General features: G+C 44.3%; 1 protein-coding gene across 8 annotated transcripts in view; it reads right to left on the bottom strand.

Moving 5' to 3' along the window:
* Positions 1-138: 138 nt before the first annotated feature.
* Positions 139-23,927, bottom strand: part of TP53BP1 (tumor protein p53 binding protein 1) — a 90,819-nt gene continuing 67,030 nt past the window's right edge. For 6 of the 8 annotated variants that reach the window (XM_020881468.2, XM_020881467.2, XM_020881465.2 and 3 more), the window contains 11 exons: positions 22,759-22,911; positions 12,418-12,689; positions 11,631-11,780; positions 10,903-11,333; positions 8,191-8,382; positions 7,559-7,774; positions 5,642-5,857; positions 2,196-2,290; positions 1,503-1,702; positions 848-993; positions 139-495 (listed from right to left, as the gene is read on the bottom strand). In XM_020881468.2, the coding sequence (XP_020737127.2) occupies positions 308-495; positions 848-993; positions 1,503-1,702; positions 2,196-2,290; positions 5,642-5,857; positions 7,559-7,774; positions 8,191-8,382; positions 10,903-11,333; positions 11,631-11,780; positions 12,418-12,689; positions 22,759-22,911 (2,259 nt within the window). In that variant the 3' untranslated portion in view covers positions 139-307. Of the gene's footprint in view, positions 496-847; positions 994-1,502; positions 1,703-2,195; positions 2,291-3,083; positions 5,356-5,641; positions 5,858-7,558; positions 7,775-8,190; positions 8,383-10,902; positions 11,334-11,630; positions 11,781-12,417; positions 12,690-22,758; positions 22,912-23,927 lie in introns of those variants that run through there. The other 2 variants (XM_070477969.1, XM_020881474.2) reach the window with 2 other exon arrangements.

The raw sequence follows: 23,927 nt of genomic DNA, 5'->3' as shown, positions 1-23,927 counted from the left end.
AAAAAGTTCACTGTCTTACTTTCCTTGGCCTGCTGTTCTACAACAAACAAGTCCACTGAAAACTGCAGAGAAGTTACTGTGTTTGTCTTGCTATTTGTTCTGAGCTTAAGCTCAAAGAAATGGATGAAGAAATCCCAGTTACTACAACCAAAGAGATTCAACATTTATTTTATCATAAAAGTCCAGCAAATAAAACTATATACAAGATCCATGCAAGGAATCCAGTTACACACAAGACACATTTAAAACCTGGTTAAAACACAATCGCCACAACAGCAGGGAATAAAACCGGTAAGACCAAGTATCCTTAGTGAGAAACATAATCGTGTTTATATTTTGGATGCTGCTTGAATCCAATTCTCTCCCCAACAATGAGGCACTGGATCACCCACTCTTGTGACACCACAGGCAGCTGCAATGCTTCAGCACACTTCAGCACCGAGGCTGGGCACGAGGGGTCCGTCACCACCACGTCAAACACCCCTAAAGCAATATCTGCAGGGAGCAGGGGAAGGTGGACGAGGAAAGGAGACTCAATTTAGCCCTCCAGTAAAAAGACAGGTAAGCCTTCTCACCAGTGTATCCCACTCTGCCCAAATTAAAGCCCTTCAGTCAAACACAGTCACTGATCACAAAGTGGAAAGCTGTGCTCACTCTATGCTGGCCTTCTGTTTAGCAAGTACACAGTGCACCAGGAGAAGCACAAACAGCCCAGTGCTTCGCTCATGGTGGCTCACCTCGTGAAAGGACTCTTTCTCTTCTCTCAGACTGACCTTATGTGCGTTTCTATCGGGCCTGAGACTTAGAGCTAGGACACCCTTGGCTCAGTAACACGGTTCCCAGGTACCTTTGTTATGGGCACTTGAATGGTGCTGCTTCACAGAGGCTGCCCCCCCAGTCATGAGGATCTCGGACCAGAGCTCCAGGAAATTCTGCTGTTGGTCTGATACCAAGAGTACCTTCAGATCCTGGAAAGGGTTTTCACGGGGTTGCCTACGGAGGAGTCAGAGAAACAGCATGATATCCAGCAATAGATAAGATCCAACAATAGCCTTTCTGCATAGGGACTCGAGTACATCTGAATGCTTTCAAAAGCCCTGCTGAGGGAATCACCCCTTCCCTCTTTCTTTTTGAATGATGTGTCTTCTCTGGGATCCTGACCTTCTAATCTCCCCCTTCTGATTTCCAGATTTATCCTAAGCCCAAAAATCAGTCAAATCACGTTCCTGGGCCTGTATTTTTAAATGTCTTGCTTAAAACTTAGTCCCCTCACCTGACAAGTTGAATCTACATGAAAATCTCACATGTTTTTAAAAAGGTCCCTAACCATATAGTCTAGGAAAACAAATTAAATTGCAAAAATAATCTCAAACCCAAATTCTGTCATGTATCCTATGACTGTTCCAGTTTCTAGAAATACTTACTCTCCCACTGAGATTCTCCCCCTCTGGAAGCTTGCCGTCTTCCTGCCTGCTGTTCTGGAGGGGCTCACGGCTACTCACCAATCCAGAATCCTTTGCTCCTCAAGGCTGTACCCGGCTGGCAGCAGGTAATTGCGGTAATTCTGGAGCTGGTTGGCATGGCAGCTGTCATGGACCCAGACATGAGACACACAAGGAATCCCACTGGCAAGGCACAGGAAGTACTTCCGGGTTCGACAGTGCTGATCCGCAATTAGGAGACACTGATAGGCTGTGTTACACTGGAAAAGGCACAAAACCAGGGGGTCTGGTGATGATTATGGGAAGCTGCTTAATAGCTTCCTTAATGAGTCACAGAGAACAGAGTTGAACACCAGATACTATCCAAAATGTGACTGAGTCTGTCGTCCTGCCCAAGGCCTCTTCTCTCACCCAAGCAGCTTCCCTAGATCATCTCCCTGCCTCACCTGCAGCTTTCTAAGTCCTCAAGGGACAACCAGACCCCATGTATTTAGCCAGTACCATGAAAAAGATTTCCGTTAAACACAAATTTTAATCTGCTTTTGTCCCAGCAACAGAACCAATGCTATTAAATGTAACCCAAGGTTCTGACTTCTCTTCCTTATACACAGTAAAAGTTCTATTTTATGTAACAACATTTTGGCAGTGTCTCAGTTCCCAAATCTCTACCAACTCTATCCAGCCACTTCTTGGTCCAGCAAGTGAACTTGCATTACTGCCTCTCCTGGGAAGCTACACAAAGGAACGCCTTACCTGGGCTTCATTGAAGTCTTCAAGAATGTAGCCAGCTCCTGCTCGAAGCTGGCATTCTGTGTACTGCTTGTTGAAAGGAGGGATTTCTAAAAATTCTATTAAAAAACATAACCAAGATAATAATCACTACCAGTTGGTTCATTTGCTACTTTATGCCTGCTTCTTACTGTCCTCTTTCCTACTCCCCAGTTATCTCCACAATACTGTATCCCCAAAACAGGTAAAGGGCTTCCCCATGGGTCAGAAAGACCTGTCATGAGGCCTACAGAAATGCTGCCCAAAAAAGGGGCAGGAGCAGGAAGGGCAGGGAAGATGGGAAATGGAGGCAGGTCCCAGACCCGAGAACAGCGAAGGTTTCTGCACTAAGAACACGTCAGGGAACTGTGCCCGGGGACCGACACGCACCCTCCAACCTGAGTAACCCTTACCATCAGGAAGTTCTTCCGTCTGCCCTAATCTCTCTTGCAGACTAAACCTATATCCTCTAATTCTGCCTTCTGTGGAGATGAAGAATGGCCAATTAGCATTTTTTATAATGAACCCTTCAAATGTGCCCTTCATCAGCATTTTACTCCCTATCCAGCAAAACTGATCAACCAAAATGCTCAAAGAAAATGGGGTTTCTAAAACATAATTAATTGGAAGTTAGCCAGAAGGGCCTAATTCAACCTGTTATTGCAAACTATCTACCTTTGACGATCTTGAAGTAGCTCAGGACACTGAACATCAGTGACTGCTCTACATTCTTGAGGGTGAAGCAGAAGTTATGAGAGATGAGGCTGAAGTTGTAATGACCCTAGGCAATTAGAAACTGCTTCTTTTGACCAATATCTAATTTGAGACTTTTCTTGTCATCTGCTCCTCTCATATAAATAACACATTAAAAAAAAAAAGACATTAGAGATTTTATTGAATTAGGAGAGTTTGGAGAAATTAAGTTCTAATAGACTTATCACAAATAAAAAAACCCAACCAAATGTATAAAAAGTTCAGTGCCAGGACCACTCCCTTCCCCCACTCATACCAGAAGAACCTGCTGGAACAGACCCCCGCAGAGGCCGCCCCCACCCTTTGGTACCCTCCTGGCTGCCGAAGCTGCTCAGGCAGTGTTGGTGCCCAAACTCAAGCCTCTGTTCAGGTCTCACTGACCAGCCTATTTGCTTTTATTGCTCTTTTCTTGATTCAGCATTCTCCATATTATTCTCAGAATGAAAACTCAAACTAGAAACTGACTGGCTGTTAAGAAACTCAGAACCCAGCAAGACTATTTCTCAGTTTTGCCCTGGCATCCTTGGCCCTTATCAATATATCACCAACACTCTACTGCTGAGTCACTGCCAAGACCCCCAAGGTCCTTTATTTTTCTCAAGACTTCTATTTTATGTCTACTTGGCCAGAACTGTTTCTAGTCCCGACCTGTTTAGCTTTTAATCCCCATCTATATTTCCTTCATTTGTGTAATCAAATATTACCCTACCTTGGCAGTCCATTTCTAACTTTTCTCAGTTTGGATTTAGTTTTAATTTGGACTTCGTGAGTGGCCCTGGTCAGTCAGAGGCTAAAATGAACAGATTTTTACTACATCATCTAAATCAAGGATGAAGGTACCTAACTCTGAAGTCAATCCCTGTGGCTGATGGGTCCCTGATAATGTGCCACCTAACGAGATCAGGTGCCATATTCTTAACTCATTACTAAATATGTCTTACAACATGGATTCAAATATTTTACTGAGCTCCTGATACAAATAAAAGAGATTCCTGGTTATCTGCAAGACATATCACATAGTTTCTTAAAAGCTTATTAGTAAAGGACTGTTCTAATACAAATGTCCCCTGCTTCCTGAGATTGTGGAACCCTAAAATATACTATATACCAAAAATATCAAAAGATTCTGGTACTGCTGGAGCAATGTGTAAGGATGAAGGAGCAACATAAAGCATTCATCATAACTACATTTTCCACAACGAACATGGCCTGCTCCTCTAAAAAAAAGGTCCAAATTCCTCCTCACTTGAGACATAACCTATCCCTCACTCATGGTTGTAAGAATGAGATTTAAAATATTTGATGTATCTGCAAGAGGGGATGGAAGGAATTCTCAGGTTTCTAAGATCTCACATAGGCTCACAAATTTTTAAGGAATCTGACAGTCTGCATCTCATACCAAAGTGAGTTTTCTTAGGCATTCTGTATCAACCAACATCTACAGAGCTGCATTGTGAAGTCCTAGTCTAGGAAAGGGCTAGGAGTGTGCTGGAGAATGAAGACTAGAGTCCAGCAATATTGTGAAAGCAAAAGAAGACAAGACCACAAACATGGTTCGGTTCTGATACCCTGACATACCCAATCACTTATGATCCAAATCAAACTACATCCTTGGCTAGGAAACCCCTCACACACCTGAATTCTGTCTGAAAAAACTAGGCCTGGGTCACACTTACTCTTGAAACCCCTCCACTGGACACCTGCTCCCACACCCTAAAGCCTCAATACTGATAACCATTTATGCACCTCCAGATAGTATACATTTCAATCACAATTCCCTGACCACCCTCCCCACGTCCCCATACAGAACTCCACAGAGCTGTAGCTGGTGAGATATAGTTTTGGTTAATTAGGAAAATCAGCCACACACCTGAAGTGCCAACCATCCTAGGTCTGCAGTTGGTGCTGTTTTCTGATAAACATGTTCCCTAATTCAATTCCTCCTGCAAGGCCCAGCATTAGTGAGAGGTCTAACTGGGAGTGTTAGCCTCAGCACACACACATGGATACTGCGCTGTCACTTGTATTACAATGTATGCTTGTACCTGCCCAGTTTTCTCACCTAGATCACACACTCTTTAGACAGTTTAAATAATTTTTATCTCTCCCCACTGCAGCCTTCACTCAGACCCTGAGAGACAACACAGAAATGCAATGTGTAAGGTTTAAGGTTGAAGAGACAGAGGTGAAAAGGCCTAGAGGCTGCTTGTCTGAAATCACCCGGGACCCTGAGCCCACCCTGCCTAGTCTGACACACAGACTCAAGAGAACGAACTTCATTCCCACATGTGTCTTCTTGGGCCCAGAGAATCCCAATGCGAAGGGCGGCCGGGCATTCAGGAATCCAACCGTGCTGGAGAAAATGGAGTTCTCGGTCCCGAGTCCACCGATACTGTGGGTAAAAAGCAATTATCTGACCTCTCGTAGCTTGTTTTCTCATCTGTAAGATGGATAAGACCTATCTCCCATCTGCCTCACAAAGACTATTTTGAGAAACTGCTGACAGAAATTCTGTGAGAGCAGTCTATAAACCACAAAGCAAGCAGGGTTAAATTCGTTTTCCCTGACCCTGATGCCAGTTGCCATGTGCCCCGCCGCCTCAACACGGTTCATGGAGTGAACGGGAAGGAAGGACGCGCAAGGGGGGCTAGAGCCCCCAGGGCTTCTCAGGGCCTTACCCTCCTCTTCCTCGCTGCTTCCCGTAGGGCCATCTGGCAGTTTGGAGCGGCTAGCCAACTTGTCGCTTGTTGTGGCCATGGTGAGGAGAAAGGCATAGCCCAGAAACAAGGTCTTGTTGAGGGGCAGAGGCCCCCTCTGCTCTTCCAGGGCAGAGGGCTCACCCGGGTTGTCGCCACTCTCACAGGGGCTCACAAACTCTCCTGCCCCCACCGCACCTGGGAAGGACAGAGGCACAGGGTACAGACCACGGCCTGGGCGCAGCAGGGTGGGCAGGCGATGTCCTGCGCAACTTTTCTGAGCTGGTAACCAAAGACCAATGCTACGGCCACCAACCTGGAAACAAACTCACAAGGCAGAGGGAACTCCCTGGCAGTCCAGTGGTGAGGACTCCATGGTTTCATTGCCAAGGGCTTGGTTTCAATCCCTGGTTGGGAAACTAAGATCCCGCAAGCCATGCCATTTGGCTCAAAAAAATTAAAAAAATTTTTTAAACAGTGCAGAGGAATTCTATGTATTTAAATTTTACAGTCATAACAATGTATACATTGTTTTCACAACTAGTAGTTTTTATAGAGCCAAATCAAAAACTTCTGAAGTCACCTGAACAAAAGGTGATTCTAACACAAAGTAAAAGTGAAAAATGATTGGAAACCTTCAGCCCACATTCCCTGCCTAGTGCTATTTTGAAGCAGCCTTTAAAAAGGTGGGTTCACCAAGAAATGTCCCCAGCAGATACTCCCCCCGTCCTTGAACCTCACCAGAACAGTGCACAGAATCCTTGGTAATAAAGTGCTTTTACATGTTGACAGAACCGTATCAAGACAGCCTGCTTCAACTGCCCCAGTTTCCAACACCTGGGAATGGGAAGTGGAACGGCCAGTCCAGGACTCCCAGAACACCCATGCGTGGAGTGCCCCAGTAAGTCCTCGAGGAAAAACACAAATACCTGGCTTGGAGAAGCTGAATCTTGGCTCATTGGGAGGCTAAGATGACAGTCAGGTTATGCCTCCCTAAAATAAAACCAGCAGCAAGAGAACAGTCTGATGTAGCATGTACAAGCCTGGACTTCACCGTCAAACTGCCTAAGTCTGATTTCTGGATGACTGTGTCACCTTGGAAGGTAAACCAACATTCTGCCTTAGATTCTTCAACTAGAAAATGAATTCCAGCACCTGTAACTCACAGAGACTATATGAGGTAAAATGTATGAAGCACTGAACTCCATGCCTTACATACCCTAAAACACAGCAGAGATATTAGATAGATACAGAGAAGACACAGGAAACAAAAGTGTCAGGTGCCAGGACATGTGACGACAACCAACTTCCTCAGTTTGCTAGACTAATAAAGCGCCCTGGGGCAGACACCGGAGATCCTACCTCTGTGTCTCCAGCATCCAGAGGCTGTGGCTGGGTCAGCACAGACCCAGTAAACAACAGATGGACTGAACTTCTCTACTAATATGCAGCTTGAGGGATTGGAAAGGGATTGTCTGGGGGCTAGTGTGGAAAGGGGAGACACAGGCTAAGGTACCAGCTTTCAACAGGACGTGTGGGAAAGCCAGAGGGTCCTGAACACAAGGGAGAGGGGAGCAGAACTTCCAGAGGAAGACGGTGCCAGATGAAGGAAGAGGTCCAGAAGAACTGAACCTCCTGTGAGTATGCCTAAAATCCACCACACATTTCCTCTCCCTCCCAGAACCGACACAGGGGTCGAGGGATGTTTCCAATCAAAGCCTGCCTTCCTTTCTGGTACCTGACTGGGCTCTGTTGAGAGATGGAGATGTGGGCGTGTGCGGGCACCGACTCTGTAATCAGGAAGGAGCCCCCTGCTTGTGCCAGGCTCCACCTCTCCAGCAGCTGACCCTGCATTCTGCTGAGGTCTGGGGAACAAGAGGGGTAACAGAGAGCACTCACCAGGCTTCACAGTGGCAGATTTCCGGCCTCGCTTGGCAGGGGACCGCTCCTCTTCAGAAGTGACGAGCTTCCTTTTGCCCGAGGGGACCCCCGTGGTGGCACGAGGACTCTCTGGGACCTTTCGGGTAGGGGTTGTACTGCTGCTGCTGGAAGTGGTGGGGGTGGCTGGGGAATTGATGTTACTTCGCCGTTTCCGTTTCCCTTCCACCAAATTGTCTGCAATACAATGAGCCAAAGGCAGGTCATCTCCCATGGTCTGAGGCCCTGACCTCCAAGAAGCTGAGCACAGCCTGATTTAGAAACCACCACACCCTCTCCTCCACCTCCCACATGGGCAGGAAACCTCTTCCAAGGCCACCATATTTTGTTTCAGCTTCTGCCATGACTAAAGTGTGTTTGGTCCTTTACAGAACTGGGGAGGCCAGAAAAATCTGAGGACTTACTATTGAGTCCTGGCAAGAAAACAAGAGATATGCAGTGGCTCCCAATATCTGAGAGTTCATTACCATCTCACAGACCACAAAGGAATAAGACTGAAGGAAGCTTTACTTCCCTTTACTCTAAAAACCACCACTCTGCCCACGAGTAGGCCAGGGGTCCAGAGGCAGCAGTTCAGGAAGCCAAGGTCTTACCTAAGCTGATATCTGCTGCCTTGGTGAGGGGCGTTACCGCCTCATATGGGCCCAGGCCATACTGCTCTCGCAGTCGGTTTCCTTGCTCCAAGGACAGGATGACAGCCATCCGCTTGTACCACTTCCTCTGGCCTTCTTTCTCAATGCTGTAGTACAGCTCTCCAGACTCCTTCCTGTGCCCTTTAACCACTCCTGGGTGGGGGAAAAACATAAAAGCAGCTTGTTTAGGCTGCTCGGCATCTACTCAGAGCAGGCCTGAATCATGGAGTTAGAGGTGGTCCAAGAGAGGACTGAGGTTAGGACTGAGCAAACTCCTAGCCATCAAGCCCACACACCACCACCACTCAGGAAGCATGCAGACACCATCCAGGGATTGGAACATGAGGGTTCCCAGCAGCAGGAACCCTCTAGTTACAAAATAAAGGTTCCTAAAGCCAGCCTTTATGGGTTGTTAGCAATTTCAAATGGTTCTCAAAATGAAATGCATGTGGTTTCTTAATGGTCCCATTATAACTTACTAAACCTTTCCTTCTTCGTTTCTTTGGAGGTTGGGTGTTAATTCTTGTCACAGATGAAAGATGACATCATCTCAAGAGAAAGCATGAGTGTGTAGCAAAATCGAAGTAGAAATACAGAGTGGAGAAAGGAAGGAGATAAATCCTGCCTCTCCTCCCTAAGCTTCCCTCTATTATCTGCTTCTCTGATCTTGCTCTGATTCAGGACCTAAAGATAAGGCCTCCAGATCAGAAGGAACTCTGATTCAGAGTTCCAGATCAAAAGGACACTGGGCTAGAATTAGGCCTGGACACTGAGTCTAGGCCTAATTCTGCTGCCACCAAGCTGTGTGATCTTGGGCAAGACCCATTTCCAATGCTATAAAAAAAAAAAACACCTATGTAAAGATAAATATAAAAACAGGGCACTAATGTGAATACTTTCTCTTTCCTATGAAGTGAAAAATCAATGTATTCTTTCCTGTTAGCCAGTACTTGAATGAAGGGTTAATAGAAACCCAGAGCATGTACCAAGGAAGTGGGAAAAAAAAAAAGAAGGAGAAAGCAGGCCTTGGTTCTCTCCTGATCTCTGCCACAGTCACTCACTCTCCCCTTGCTTGTTCATCTGCTGGCTTAAATCTCTATCACCACACTAAATCCTCAAGAACACAAGGCCAAGGTCAACAATACTCTTCACACTAATGAAGCGGTCTAGTCTAACATCAGTAGACAGCCTCAATAAATGGGACCCAGAGTCCCCTTCCCCTGAATACCACAATTCACACAAGATAGAGAACCATCTCTGTCTTTAGAGGGCCTAACATGGACTTCCAAGAGAGGCTTTACACTGGAAAGAGGAAAAAATGCATTTGACACAAACAATGTAAGTCACAGGCCATAAAAGATCTCAATCTATGCGCTACTGATGCTAAGTGAAGGTAAGTGTTACCCAGAACTAGAAGGTGAGGTGGTTCATTTAACAATGAAATAAAGTGGCAGACAGCAAACTACTGAGGAGTCCAAACACAACAAAGTCTGAAGAGAATTCAACCGATGCATTTTTGCCCAGTATCCCAATCACTGTTCCAAAAAGTCCCCATTAAAGAATGTTTTTAAATGACAAACTCAATGAAACATGTATCTCCAAATCACCTCATAGAAAACAGGCAGTACATTCAAAGAATGGACACATGAAATAGTCATGACAGGCAGAAATCTTTCACCATCACCAGTACAGGGGGCTGGCTACTTTAGTTTAAAAAAAAAAAAAAAAAGGCATGATTTCTCCAAACCAGAGAATAAGTGGTGTGCAGACATACAAACATAGCACTAACAACTTCTTCCTAAGTGCAAACACCTCAATATATCTGCCACTCTCACCAACTTAAGGTTCCCACCAAAACAGGTAGTAAGTTTACAAGTCAGAGTTGAAAGAACAGAAAATGGAAAAGGAAAACCACTAACTTTCAATGAAGAAAGTTGGCAAACATCACCTTCACCAGTGATGAAGGCGAACATCACCAGAGATGCCCTCTGGCTGTCACTGACTCCCCTCCCACACTCAGTGTGATGAGAAGGGCACTTCACTTCTGTAGCATTCTTTTCAAAAACTCACTAATGCCAGCCTAACCAAGAGAAAACATAAGACAAACCCAAACTGAAGGACTTTCAAAAAATACCTGACCAGTATGTACTCCTCAAAACTGTCAGGGTCATGAAAAACAAGAAAAGGTTCAGAGATTGTTACAGATCCAAAAACAAAAGACATGTGAGGACTAAAGGCAATACAGTAATCCTGAACTGGATCCAGGAAGAGAAAAAGGACATGGAAAAGCTGGTGAAATCCCTAAGTCAGGAATTGAGTCAATGGTAAAGTACCAAGGCAGTAGTCTTCACTCTCACAAAGGTACCAGGTTAATGCAAAATGTTAACAACAGGGAAGGGGACACTGCGTGAGAGGCGCAGGGGATGTCTCCATGCTGTCAGCACTCTGCGTGTTGCAGATTCTGTGTGTATATAAATTTTTTCCAAACTACAAAGTTTATTCAAAAATAAACGAAGGGAACAAAGAACAACAAAGACGACAGGCGTGAGAGTACGCAGTGTTAGGAATGAAATTTCTGACTAGAGGACACAGAAGAGCACTGAGGCTAGAGTGAATGCTGCTGGTGTTGGAGGACCACAGAGGCGTTAGGAGGGGTCTGGCTTCTTCCAGTACCTGCACTGAAATACTCATCCTCTGAGAGGGCGGTCACTTCCGTGTCCAGGGGGATGGGGTCACACAGCAGGATGTCTTTGCCCAACACGTCACACTCGTATCCGTCATCAAAGAGCAACTTATACTTCCCAGCTCCGACATCTCGTGTGATTTTTCCAGAGTAAAAATAGCCATTGGATGACCACTTGGCTACAACACGGAGCCCGACAAAGCTGTTGCCTGGAGAGGAGGCATCTAAGCCATCTGAAGGGCCAGCAGCAGTCTGGAATGGAATCTCGGGAGAGTCGCTTCGACGCAAAGCACCAGCACCCGTGTCTGCCCGTCTGCTGGAGTCTGGCGCTCGAGGCATGATACGGGTGAAGGATTTATCGTCCGGCGACATGCTAGGTGAAATGTCCTCTATGCCCAAGGGGCCAGGCACAGCTGTTTCCCTAAAGTGAGATAAGAGACAGGAGAAGGCAGTGAGAATAAGCCAAGAGCAATATGGATCTAACAATTTTCCCACTCCTCTGGCCATGGGTCTCTCCAGCCCGCTCGCTGCTAACCCCATCACAGGCAGAAGCCTGGTGTCTCAGGGGCCTCACTCTGATCCCGGCCCACTCCCCAGTCAGTGTGGGCCCCTCTTCTCCCTCCTGACACCCCACATACTCTCTGCTCCCCTCTCTTCTCTCTACTCCCTTTTTTTCTGAACAAGTCACAGACTAATGTATCTCACACTACCCGGGTACCTGGTTCCAGTGGTCCGAGAAGGCGGGCGGCCCCTTCGCCCGCGCCCACGAGGCGTGACTGGAGCCTTCCCTGCCTGTCTGATGCCAAGGCCCGCATCACCATCCTCCTCACACACTGGCGTCCCTGTCTGACTGACCCCTTTTCTAGGACTAGAGAATGAAGACAGGTTAGTCTTAGAGCGCCTGCTACCGGATCCTTTCTTCACAGTCTCCCCTCGGTCCTCAGACTACATGCCAGGCCAGCAAGGGCTGAGCCTCCAGGGCAGCAGGAAGCTGGTCCACACACCCACCACCAAATTAGCTGGGAGCGGGAATCCTTCTACATGCCAGTCTAGACCCTCCTGACAAAGCTTCCTACTGCTGCCCTCAAAAACAGCACATCCACTCCTGCCCTGCCTTCTCTTGTACTTCAGGCTCTGGGTACCTGCAGAGGAAAACAAAAGGCTAGGGCACGCGTCAGGTTGGGGCCACTACCCCGAGCTTCCTGGGCTCCCACCGAAACCCCCACAGGCCGCAGGAAGTGGGGGTGAGGGGCGGGAGCCTGCGCCAGCATTCCCGAGGGTCCCTCACCTGTTTTCCACAGTTTCTCAGGAGGTCTACTTCCCACAGGGCTCCCCCCTACCTCCCACGCAAACCCCAAACAGGAGAGGAACGAAAAGGGGAGGAAGAAGAGCTGATCGAGCCTAGGAGGGTGGGGGACTTCCCGTGACTCCCCTTTTCCCGTGACAGTAACACGTCAGCAACCCTGCCCCTGCGGTGGCTCTCTCTCTGGAGACCCTGTCTGCACCTCAGCTTTCCTGGGCCGCCTCGGGAGCTGGGCAAGGCAAACTCGGCAGGCTCTGTCCCGCTGGCTTTCCCTTTGGGTTGTCCGGCTCCTCTCCCGGAGCTGCCGCTGCTGTGCATGGCGGACAGGCTCGTCCCGCTTGACGTGCGGTGTAAGCTGGAGGCCTTGGAGGAGAAGGAGCTGATGTCCCCCAGGTCCCCTGAGGAGCCGCCAGTCTGTGAAGGGGAGACTTCCGTTTCGCACTCCTGACACTCTACGATGGGCTCTTCAGTCTCCTGCAAAGAAGAAAGGGATACAACGGCTTGGAAACGCCACGGGAACATAATGCTCCTGTAATGACTGGAGAGTCCTAGATGGCAAGAAATTTGTTTAGAGAGGTGGGAATTAGGGAGGAACTTTCTGGAATAATGGAAAGGTTCTGTTCTCTTGCTTGGAATTGTGGTGACATATCATTGTCAAAACCACTGAACTGAACATTTAAGACCCATGCATTCTAGAGGGAATATATACTTCAATAAAATAAACAAACAAAGGTGGTACTAGATCAGGAGGAGGGGACCTCTATTACCAGGAGCTAAGTTAAATTATCTTTTTACTGAACCAGTTCACAACCTTTGGCTGCTGAGATGCCAGCAAGATTCCAATGCAGAGGAGAGAGGTAACGCCCTAGGTGAAGGAATGCAGGGGAGCAGGCAGGTTAGAGTGGGGGAAAGAAAGGAGCCCTTCTGGGTATCTGATTACAGCAGTGGGCAGCCTGACAAGTTGTTTGAAATTAGGTATTTCAATATGTGAACAAGGAAATTAAAAATCACAGGCAAAAACAGATATAAAATGGTATTACTGTTTATAAAAATGAAGGCCAAAAAGATAGTAAGCAAAATATATGAATTTCTGATACCTACAGAGGACAGGAATGTCGAACTGACTTTATCTCACTCCTGTGCCTGCTTTGATAGATTGGTAGTGGTTGCCTGGAGCTCAGTTTGAAGCAGCCTCTGAGGCTAATCCCCAGGCTTAATGAGGAAAGGCTCTAGAATCGACCGGCAGTGTCCCCTCTAGCACAAGACAGAGATTACAGGGCAGTTGCTGCCCATCTGCCTCCCTCCTCTAGACCGTCTGTGCATGATCGTGCCGGCTGCCAGAGGAAAGATGGAGAGACAAGCAGAGGACAGACCCTCCCCTCAAAGAGTGGACAGTCTCTCTGGGCAACAGTACGCAATGTGCACAGGCACACACATTTAAATAATGATATTGATTAAATGATTATTTTTCACCACTCCTTTCTTGAAAATCTCTTCTCTAAAATCCATAAAGTCACTTTTTCTTCTTTTCATCCTACCTGTTCAGCTAGCTCCACTTGTACTTGTTTTTGGCTCCTCTTCCTCTGCCTATTCATTTTAAATTAGTATTTCCCAGGAGTCTGTTCTCATCTCTCTCCTCACTCTTCCGTGTTTTCCCTGGCCAGCCTTACATGACTTATTCTGACCTGTCTACCAACAACACAATGATGACTCAGCTCTAAGCTCTCACATTCAAATGCCTACTGAACTCTTACCCTTGGATGTACCAGGTACACCTGTATCTGAACTCCTCTAAAACTCAAACTGCTCTCCATTTCCTTGCCTTCAATGAATCCTGGACATCCCTAGTGCCTCTCACATCCCCTGCAGCTTTCTGTAGCAGGGGCTGATTTTCCTTAACAAAACCTCAATCCCTGGTTGGGAACTGGACCCCATACGCCACAGCTAAGAGCTCACAGGCCACAATTAAAGATCCTGGGTGCAGCAACTAAGACTCAGCACAGCTCAATAGATAAATAGAAATAAATATTAAAAAAAAAAAAAAAAGAATTTGGAGATGAGAGGCCTCCTTGCCTCCCACTGCCATTAACAAGATGATTTCTACCTCCCTGCTTCTTGCTCCTACCAAACAAACCATCATCTGCCGTTCCGTTAAACTCTCTCCTTGCCTCCCTGTCACTCGCCCACACCCTCCCAACCCTCTCACGCATGAACACCTTACACACCCGGTTCACAGCCTCCCCTTTCTCCCCCATGTCCATCATTATTTTTGAGGCTAACAACCAACTGATGACCCACTGAGCAAGAGGCTTTCCTAATCTAATCACACCTTTAACCTTTTACTCTCCTCTACCCCAGCATCTGCATCCACCAGCATCATTACCAGAACCTGTACCAGCTCCAGAAATCTCACCCCTCTCCACTCACCAACTCCTATCATTTATCACCTACTGTAGCCAGATCTGAGTCAGGATCATCTGCCAACACATGAACTAAAGCATGTGTTGGGAGCCCAGAACTTAAGTCAACCCCTTCTTGTGAACACAGCAAGCGAGCAGGGGCAAAACCAGTCCAGTGGGCTGGGACTCCAGGCAGCTTCTCAGTCAGACAGGAGACCCAAAGAGCAGCAGCAAACTACACCTGCTTTTGCAACTGTTCAGAAGTTCAGGCCTTGCTCTTATGACGACTTAGGTCCAGGTTCCAAGTTGGCCTGTGACGATCTTTTTAATGCATTTGCTTATTCTTTTTCCTGTGTTCTCTTACTAGATGCAGAGGCCACAGTAATAGCAACCATCTTCTTTCCTGGATTTATCCTCCAAATAGCACTATGCCTGCCACAAAAGTGGCTCTAAATAATATTTCCTGAAGGAAGGATCTTCTCTCATAAACCAGTGTACTATTTATACTCTCCCAGTAAATGGTACCACCATCTATTTGGCTTCCCTGATGGTTCAGTGGGTAAAGAATCTGCCTACAATGCAGGAGACAGAGGAGACATGGGTTCGATCCCTGGTCAGGAAGATCCCCAGAGGAGGAAATGGCAACCCACTCCTGTTTTCTTGCTTAAAGAATCACATGGACAGAGGAGCCTGGTGGGCTACAGTCCAAACGTTCGCTAATGGTAGGACATGACCGAGCAACAGAGCATACATCTATCTGCCCTAGCAGAAAGCCCAGGAATCATGTATGGTTCCTCCCTCTGCCAATAATCCCTGCGGTCAGGAATTCAGCAGCCCGTCAATTTCACCTTCTGTATGTTCTGCATGTATTTTACATCTGCTTCACTCCTCTCAATCCCTGCTGCCACTGCCCTAATTTGACACTCTCTGCCTCTGGTCAGAACTTTCCTCTAGCCTCTCCTGTTCCAATCAACTGTTACGCTGCTCCAATTAGACCTTCCCATGCAAATCTGAGCATATCATTTCTTTCCCCCAAATTCTTTAAAGGTTCTCCATCACACAAAAGATAAAAATCTAAAAACAAAAGACAGAAAAGATAAAAATGGAAACTCTTTTCTATGGTATACAAAGCCTCATGCTCTGGGCCCTCACCAACCTCAAGCGCATCCTCTTTCATCATTCCCTACCCTTTCGTTCCTGTTGCAGCCTAAATATTCATTCAGCATGCCACACTGTCTACAACATTTACAAGCTCCTTCACTCTGCCTGCAATGTCCTTCTCCCCTGCCCCTTACCCGCCACACTCGTGAGCGTACATCTTCTGTGAGGCCTTCTGGCCACCTTCAGGTAAGCGAACAGGCTCTGTGCCCTCTTTCTCACACACCTCTCCACGCCTCTACTTCAGCGACCACAAGTTCTGGATTTCCTGCACGCCAAGTGTAAGCTCCTAGGAGAATAAGCGCACTGTCTTTTTATCTTCGTAGTAGTGCTAGGAACACAGCAACACAGAAGTTGCTGGTAAATAAATGAATAAAAGACGATAATCAAAGGCTACAAGAGATGAGGGGAAGTTCCCAGAATCCTCTGACCTCGACCTGTCCACCTTCACACCTTCAGCCTGGCTGCCAACTGGACTGTTCCCACCTGTGTTCTCTTTCCTTTCTGCCTCTGCCTGTGCCCGCCAAGGCTTCTTTGTAAATGAAATGTCCTTTCCCTGAATCTCTCAATATCTAAAACCACTGAGTTAGACCTCAGTGTTCAACTAAATTACATTCTGGCCCTCACCCAAAGGATTTGTCAAAATTCCCTTCAGACAAGTTTCTTCCTCTTCTCCACTCCTACACAGACCTTCCTTTTGACACATGTCCCTTTCACTCTTAAAGAGACCACACTGCAGTAGTCAGGAAGGCAGGCTGTGGAATCAGACTGCCTGGAATAAATTCCACTTCCTCTGTTTATTAGCTATATAGCAATTAAGCAAGTGATTTTAACTGCTATGCTTCAGTTTCTTGAGTGCAAAATGAGAATAATATCTACCTCATACCTTAGTTGTGAGAATTAAATAAGTTAAATCACTTAAAAGTCCTGAGAATAGTGCCAGGCATATAGCCAGTGACCAATAAATGTTCAGTTCAGTTAGTTCAGTCACTCAGCCACGTCCAACTCTTTGTGAACCCGTGGACTGCAGCACGCCAGGCCTCCCTGTCCATCACCAACTCCAATAAATGTTAGCTGCTATTATAATTTTATTTAATTACGGCAGTGTTTCCCAAACTATGTAACATAGGGATATAATAAACATTACTGTAAAAAATGTTCAATGGTCAAATAAGTTTGGGAAATTCTGGGTTACACAATAAAATAAATATCTTTACTATAAGACTTCTAAAGGCCTTTAATGTAATACGCACTGTGAATTCCCACAGTGGGGTAAGGGATGGTTACAGTTCTTGGTATTTTCTCAAACTTAATATTTAAGACCATGGTATTTTTTTCCCTCTCAGAATATCTAGTAACTCTACTGTTTCCAGATATATACTTTAAAAAGCATCATAAATGAAGTAACGAAGTAATATGTGTAACACTTAAAACAGCACCTGGCACAGACTTCTCTGTAGACTACAACAGTTATAAAAACTTGTCATGAAAGCAAATTGTTTTTCTATAAAGCTGCTAAATTCGTAATTTCTCCAAAATAGCAATAACATTGAAAAAAATTTTGTGAACATAAAATTGAAAGTAGCATTCCAGTTCAAGATGGTGGAGTAGAGGAACATGCACTCATCTCCTGCGAAAGCACCAAAATCACAACTAGCTGTTGAACAACCATTGACAGGAGGACGCTGGAACCCACCAGAAAAAGATACCCCACATCCAAATGAAGAAGCCACAGTGAGATGGTAGGAGGGGCACACTCATGATAAAAATTAAACCTCACACCCACCGGGTAGGTGACCCACAGACTGGAGAAAGGTAATACCAAAGAAGTTCTCCCACTGTTGTGAAATTTCTGAACCCCAAGTCAGGCTTCTCAGCCTGGGGATCCAACAAAGAGACTGGGAATCCCCAGGGAATTTGACCTTGAAGGCCAGTGGGATTTGATTATAAAGACTTCTACAGGACTGGAGGAAACAGACTTCAGTCTTAGAGAGCACAAACAAACCCTTGTGTGCATCAAGGCTCAGAGCAGACGAACAGTGAGCCCACAGGAAACTGAACCAAAACTACCTGCTAGTGTGATAGGGTCTCCCATGGAGGCCTGGAGCAGCAGGGGCTCACCAACAGGGACGGGGTAGTGGCAGCAGCTGTCTGAGAAGGTCCCCTTTGGCATAAACCCTCGTGGAGGTCGCCATTAACCCTACCAAAGAGCCCAAGGCTGGGTCACCTCAAGCCAAACATCTATCAGGAAGGAAACTCAACCCCATCCATCAGCAGATAACTGGATTAAAGCTTTACTGAGCAAGGCCCTGCCCACCAGAGCAAGACCCAAGTTTTCCCACCAGCAGTCCCTCCCATCAGGAAGCTTACACAAGCCTCTGAGCCTCCTCCATCAGAGGACAGACAGAAAGGCAAGAAGAACCACAATCACACAGTGAGTAAAACAAAACCACATTACAGAAAGTTAATCAGCATGAAAAAGCAGAAAGTTATGTCCCAGGTGAAGGGACAAGATAAAACCCCAGAAAAACAAATAAATGAAGTAAAGATAGGCAATGTTCCAGAAAAAGAACTCAGAATAATGACAGTGAAAGTGATTCAGGATCTCAGAAAAAGAATGGAGGCAAAGATTGAGAAGATGAAAGAAATGTTTACCAAAGACCTAGAAGAACTAAAGAAAAAAACAAAGAGGTGAATAATACACCAGAAGGAATCAACAGCAGAATAACTAAGGCAGAACAGATAAATGACCTGGAGGACAGAAAGGTGGAAATCACTGCCACAGAACAGAATACAGAAAAAGGAATGAAAAGAAATGAGGACAGCCTAAGAGACCTCTGGGACAACATTAAATGCACCAATATTCACATTATACAGGTCCCAGAAGGAGAAGAGAGACAAAGGACCACAGGAAAATATTTGAAGACGTAACAGCTGAAAACTCTCCAAACATGGGAAAGGAGATAAACAAGTGCAAGCAGCACAGAGCCCCAGGAAGGATAAACCCAAGGAGGAGCACACTGAGATACACAGTGATCAAACTGACAGAAAGTGAAGACAGAGATAGATGTTAAAAGCAACAGTGGGAAAATGGCAAATAATATACACGGGAACTCCCACCAGGCTATCAGCTGGTTTCTCAACAGAAACTCCACAAGCCAGAAGGAAAAGGCATGATATATTTAAAGTGATGAAAGGGAAAAACCTACAACCAAGAAGACTCTACCCAGCAAGACTCTCTTTCAGATTTGATGGAGAAATCAAAAGCTTTCCAGATAAGCAAAGTTAAGAGAATTCAGCACCACCAAACCAGCTTTATAACAAACCCTAAAGGAACTTCTGTAGGCAAGAAACAGAAGAGAAGACCTACAGAAAATAAACCCCAAACAATTAAGAAAATGGTAATAGGAAAAAGACCTACAGAAAATAAACCCCAAACAATTAAGAAAATGGTAATAGGATCATATATATCAATAAATACCTTAAATGTAAATGGATTAAATGCACCAACTAAAAAACATAGACTGGCTGAGCAGATGAAAACATGTGCATGTGGAGCCCATTATACAGCGTGAAGTAAGCCAGAAAGATAAAGACCAATACAGTATATATTCCATATATATGGAATTTAAAAAGATGGTAACGATAACCCTATATGCAAAACAGAAAAAGAGACACAGATGTACAGAACAGACTTTTGGACTCTGTGGGAGAAGGCGAGGGTGGGATGTTCTGAGAGAACAGCATTGAAACAAGTATACTATCAAGGGTGAAACATACCACCAGCCCAGGTTGGATGCATGAGACAAGTGCTCAGGGCTGGTGCACTGGGAAGACCCAGAGGGATGGGATGAGGAGGGAGGTGGGAGGGGGGATCAGGATGGGGAACACATGTAAATCCATGGCTGATTCATGTCAATGTATGGCAAAAGTCATTACAATATTGTAAAGTAATTAGTTCCAACTAATGGGTAGAGAGGGAGGTGGGAGGAGGGGATCGGGATGGGGAATACATGTAAATTCATGGCTGATTCATGTCAATGTATGACAAAACCCACTACAATATTGTAAAGTAATTAGCCTCCAACTAATAAAAATAAATGAAAAAAAAAAAAACATGTGCATGTATGCATTTCCACTCACCATATCACTGTGTGACCTCCCCCCAACTGTATGTAATTTAATTACATACAATTAAAATTGTATGTAATTATTTCATATTTACAGTTAATCATGTTCCCATTATGGTTTGTAACTGTAATTATATTTTATTTTTTATAATTATCTTTTGATTGTGAAGAATGATAAATTTTTTTTTTTTTTTAGCTTTCTAGTCACAAAACAGCTTATTGACCTACCTCACCTGGCCGGCCACACGGCCCTTGGGCCAGGGGAAGTATCAGTCTAGCTGCAGTTCGGCTGGGCTACAGCCTCTGCCCTGCAAAGAGGGTGATAAACATCTTTTACTATTGTGATTATGTAACTATTACTCACCTAATACCACTGTATCATGATTGGTCAACAGAAACGTTATGTAATTCTGTATCACCTAAACTATCATTTAATAGAAAAACCTGTAATCACTATTTAAAATCCATATGCATATCAGAATTACCTTGAAATTTTTTGAAAACTACAAATATCCAGGTATTGATTTTTTTTTTTTTTTTGCCAGAGGTCCAGGTATGTTTCTAATGGGCAGCCATGTTTAAAAATGACTGGACTATATGAGGATCTTTTACTTTTATTGTCTCAATTTTTCTGTTTCATATTCAGTGCTCCCATTTCATTCAGTTTATGTTTTCCAATTTCTCCATCTCTTTTTTTAATGTTCTTTCTCAAGCCTTTATCAAGCATAGCAGAAAAGCTTTTGTATACATATATATAATATACATATTTTATAAAACATATGAATTTTTGCCTAACTAAAAACTTTATGACATTTTGATTCCACTTGTTTGATTTAGCATGAATGGAATGCTAGATTTCTAATTAAAAAAAAGATATACAACAAGCAACACAGGTTTACTGTATAACAAAGGGAACCTAGTCAATATCTTGTAATAACCTATAATGGAAAATAATTTAAAAAATAACATATGGGTATATGTATAACTGAATCACACACACAAAAAAGAATTCTCTTTCTGAAATTTAGTAATGTTTATCTTCTTGCCAATTTTTCTAAATGTCCTATGGACATCTAGTAACAAACAATGCATGAGATACAAAATTTTAAGTATTTATTTCTGTATGATATGCTTAATATAAATTAATTATATTTAAATTATTGACATTAAAGATGCTCCTATTATTTCTTCTGCACTTGATAAAGTATTCCCAGAGAAATGTCAATATGTCTATGATTATACATTTTTTCTTTTCCCTTATATTTCTTCTGATATTTGCTGTATCTATCTTTCTTTGTTGTTAAAAGTGTTTAATGGTTTATGACGTCTATCTTCTTTGTGAAATTGTACCTTTTATCATTAAAAATATTCATCTTTGTTTCATTTAAAATAAAAAAAATTTTTTTTAATTGAAGGTAAACCAGCATTTTAAAAGAAATATTTCTGGCATCTGGTGTATAATGAAGAATATAAGACAATTTCTCAAACTAAAATTAAATACTTTCTGACATGAGGGCCATAATGGCCCATTAATGAAGAGCAGCAATAATATGTTCCACTTAAACTATTTACCAGTTTAATTCTCCCAGAGCACAATCTCCTATATGGCTAGCTGCCAGAATTAAAGAAAAGCGCCTGACTAAGGAATAACATTAGCTATGCCTCCTGTCAATTACTAAAATGGTTCCTGGAGGACCCTCCCCAGTGTTCCAGGGGTTAAGAGTCCGCCTGCCAGTGCCGGGGACACGGGTTCCAAGCCCGATCCCGGAGGAGCCCACATGCTACAGAGCAACGAAGCCTGCACGCCACGGCCGAGGCCGCACTGTCGAGCCCTTAAGCCGCACCTGCTGAGGCCCGCAGGCCCTAGAGCCCACGCTCTGCAGTAAGAGAAACCCCCAGAACGAAGAGCAGCCTCCACATGCCGCAACCAGAAAGGCCCACGAGCAGCAACAAAGGCCCTGTGTATCACATAAATAAATATTTAAAAAGTAAACATAATATTTTATCATTGGATGTACACATATGTGGGTTTCCCTGGTGGCTCAGTGGTAAAAAAATTCACCTGCCAATGCAAATGGGTTCGATCCCTGGACAGGAAGATCCCCTGGGGAAGGAAATGGCAACGCACTCCAGTATTCTTGCCTGGGAAACTTCATGGACAGAGGAGCCTGGAGGGCTACAGTCCATGGGGCTGCACAAGAGTCAGACATGACTAAGTGATTAAATAAGAACATTAACATATATATCGGATATTAACATATGTACCAAGAAAAAAAGTGCCAGATCTTTAATTCTAGAAAATCTAACCTCAGCCACTGTTAGATCTAAACAAAGTCAGCATACAACACTGTCCACTGTAACAGTCAATAAACATCAATATTCCACTGACACTGGCAATGCGTTCATGGTGAATTCTACTAAAAAATAACTAATACTAACAGGCTCATAACCACACATGGATGGAGACCAAGATCAATGAGTAAAAAATGGTAACGTGAGAAAACGGTAAGAAACAATGAGAAAATACATGCTGCTAAGCAGGAGATTCTAAACTTCATTAGTTTCCAAGGATTAAAAATAACACATAAAATCTTTATACATGACAGAGAATCACCACTCTGTTCTCTATAGATATGGAAAGCATGATGGGACTGGTTAAATGACCAAAGGTCAGACAGCAAACCCATGGTTGGGAAAAGCAGAACTCTAACCCACTTCTTAAATCTTTCTCACAGGAGGAGGAAGGGAAACGAAGCATCAGCAGCTAGCTGCATAGGGAAGAGGGATGGAGGCAGAAAACCAGGGTAATTTTTCTATTGAAAGAAATCTGCCACATAGACCCAAAGTATGTATTACCTCAGTTACTTTTCTTTCTACTTCTGTTCCATCCACATAATACACGTCTGTGATGACACGAGTGACAAGCGTGCGCACCTCACGAATTGTTCTCATGTGGCGATGCAAAACATGGCCGTGCGGGGGCTGAGGCATATCAAACTCTTCCTCTCCCTATGGCAGAAAACAGCGTACAGGCATGAGTCTCACTGCAAACTGGCAGACTCACAAGTCAACCTCTTCACGATGAGCACTGTTCACAGGTTCCATGAATCTTGCGTGATGGCATTTTCCAGCTGCCTTGTTTCTATTCACTTAGGGGTAACACTAGAGATGGGCCAGCTGTCTAGTGAGAGGAGTTTGCATGGGTTTCACCTAACACCCTATTTCAGTCTAAATCAAAATCATAACATCTAGCATTTATATCTAGGATTTTTAAGTGATATTTTGATCCCCTAAAAGCACATTAGAGATTGTAATCCTTCTGATTCTGTTGCTGATTATCAATCAGCATACAATTTATACTTGCAAGAGGTCTTCAGATAAAAGAAAGGCATTCTTTAGAACTTTATATAAAACAGAATAAGATCTGAAAATCTCAGTGCAGTCTGTTTTTCCTGCATTAGTAAGTGAAAATTATGGTATATTTATTCATGGAGCAAGACACATTGATTTCTCCTAAAATTAAATATGAAATATTTAATGTATTCCAAATAATAGATTGTAACTAAAGAGTTGAGCTAGTGTCCAGAAACAGGATATTAGCAAAATTATGATACTAGATAACCAAATTCTAAACAATAATCAGTTACATAGTTTAAATGAGACCTTACATTTTTATGACTATTACATACATGTTTTCTCATAACATCTGTATCACATTCATCCACACCCACAACCCCACCCCTTCGACACCACAGCTCTGTAACTGTGAAAGGAAACACATGCTTCTTTCTCCCACAGTAGACTGATACTACTTTCCGCAATCAGTGTCAAGGTCAGCGTCAGTGTCAAGTGTCCTTCAGAAGAGTTACATGCGCCACCGCTCTAACGATGAGCTTGATTTTTCATTACAGTGTGGTAGTAATTTACCTAAAGTAATTTATCTGAAGAATTCCCAGTCCAACTTCATGTTAGGGTGAAATATCTACGAAAATTATGTGAATAAATACAAATAAAGTGCATGGAAA

Source organism: Odocoileus virginianus, chromosome 16 (assembly GCF_023699985.2).
Source record: "Odocoileus virginianus isolate 20LAN1187 ecotype Illinois chromosome 16, Ovbor_1.2, whole genome shotgun sequence".
Classification (NCBI taxonomy): Eukaryota; Metazoa; Chordata; class Mammalia; order Artiodactyla; family Cervidae; genus Odocoileus; species Odocoileus virginianus.
This window is presented reverse-complemented; position numbering and strand designations above follow the sequence as displayed.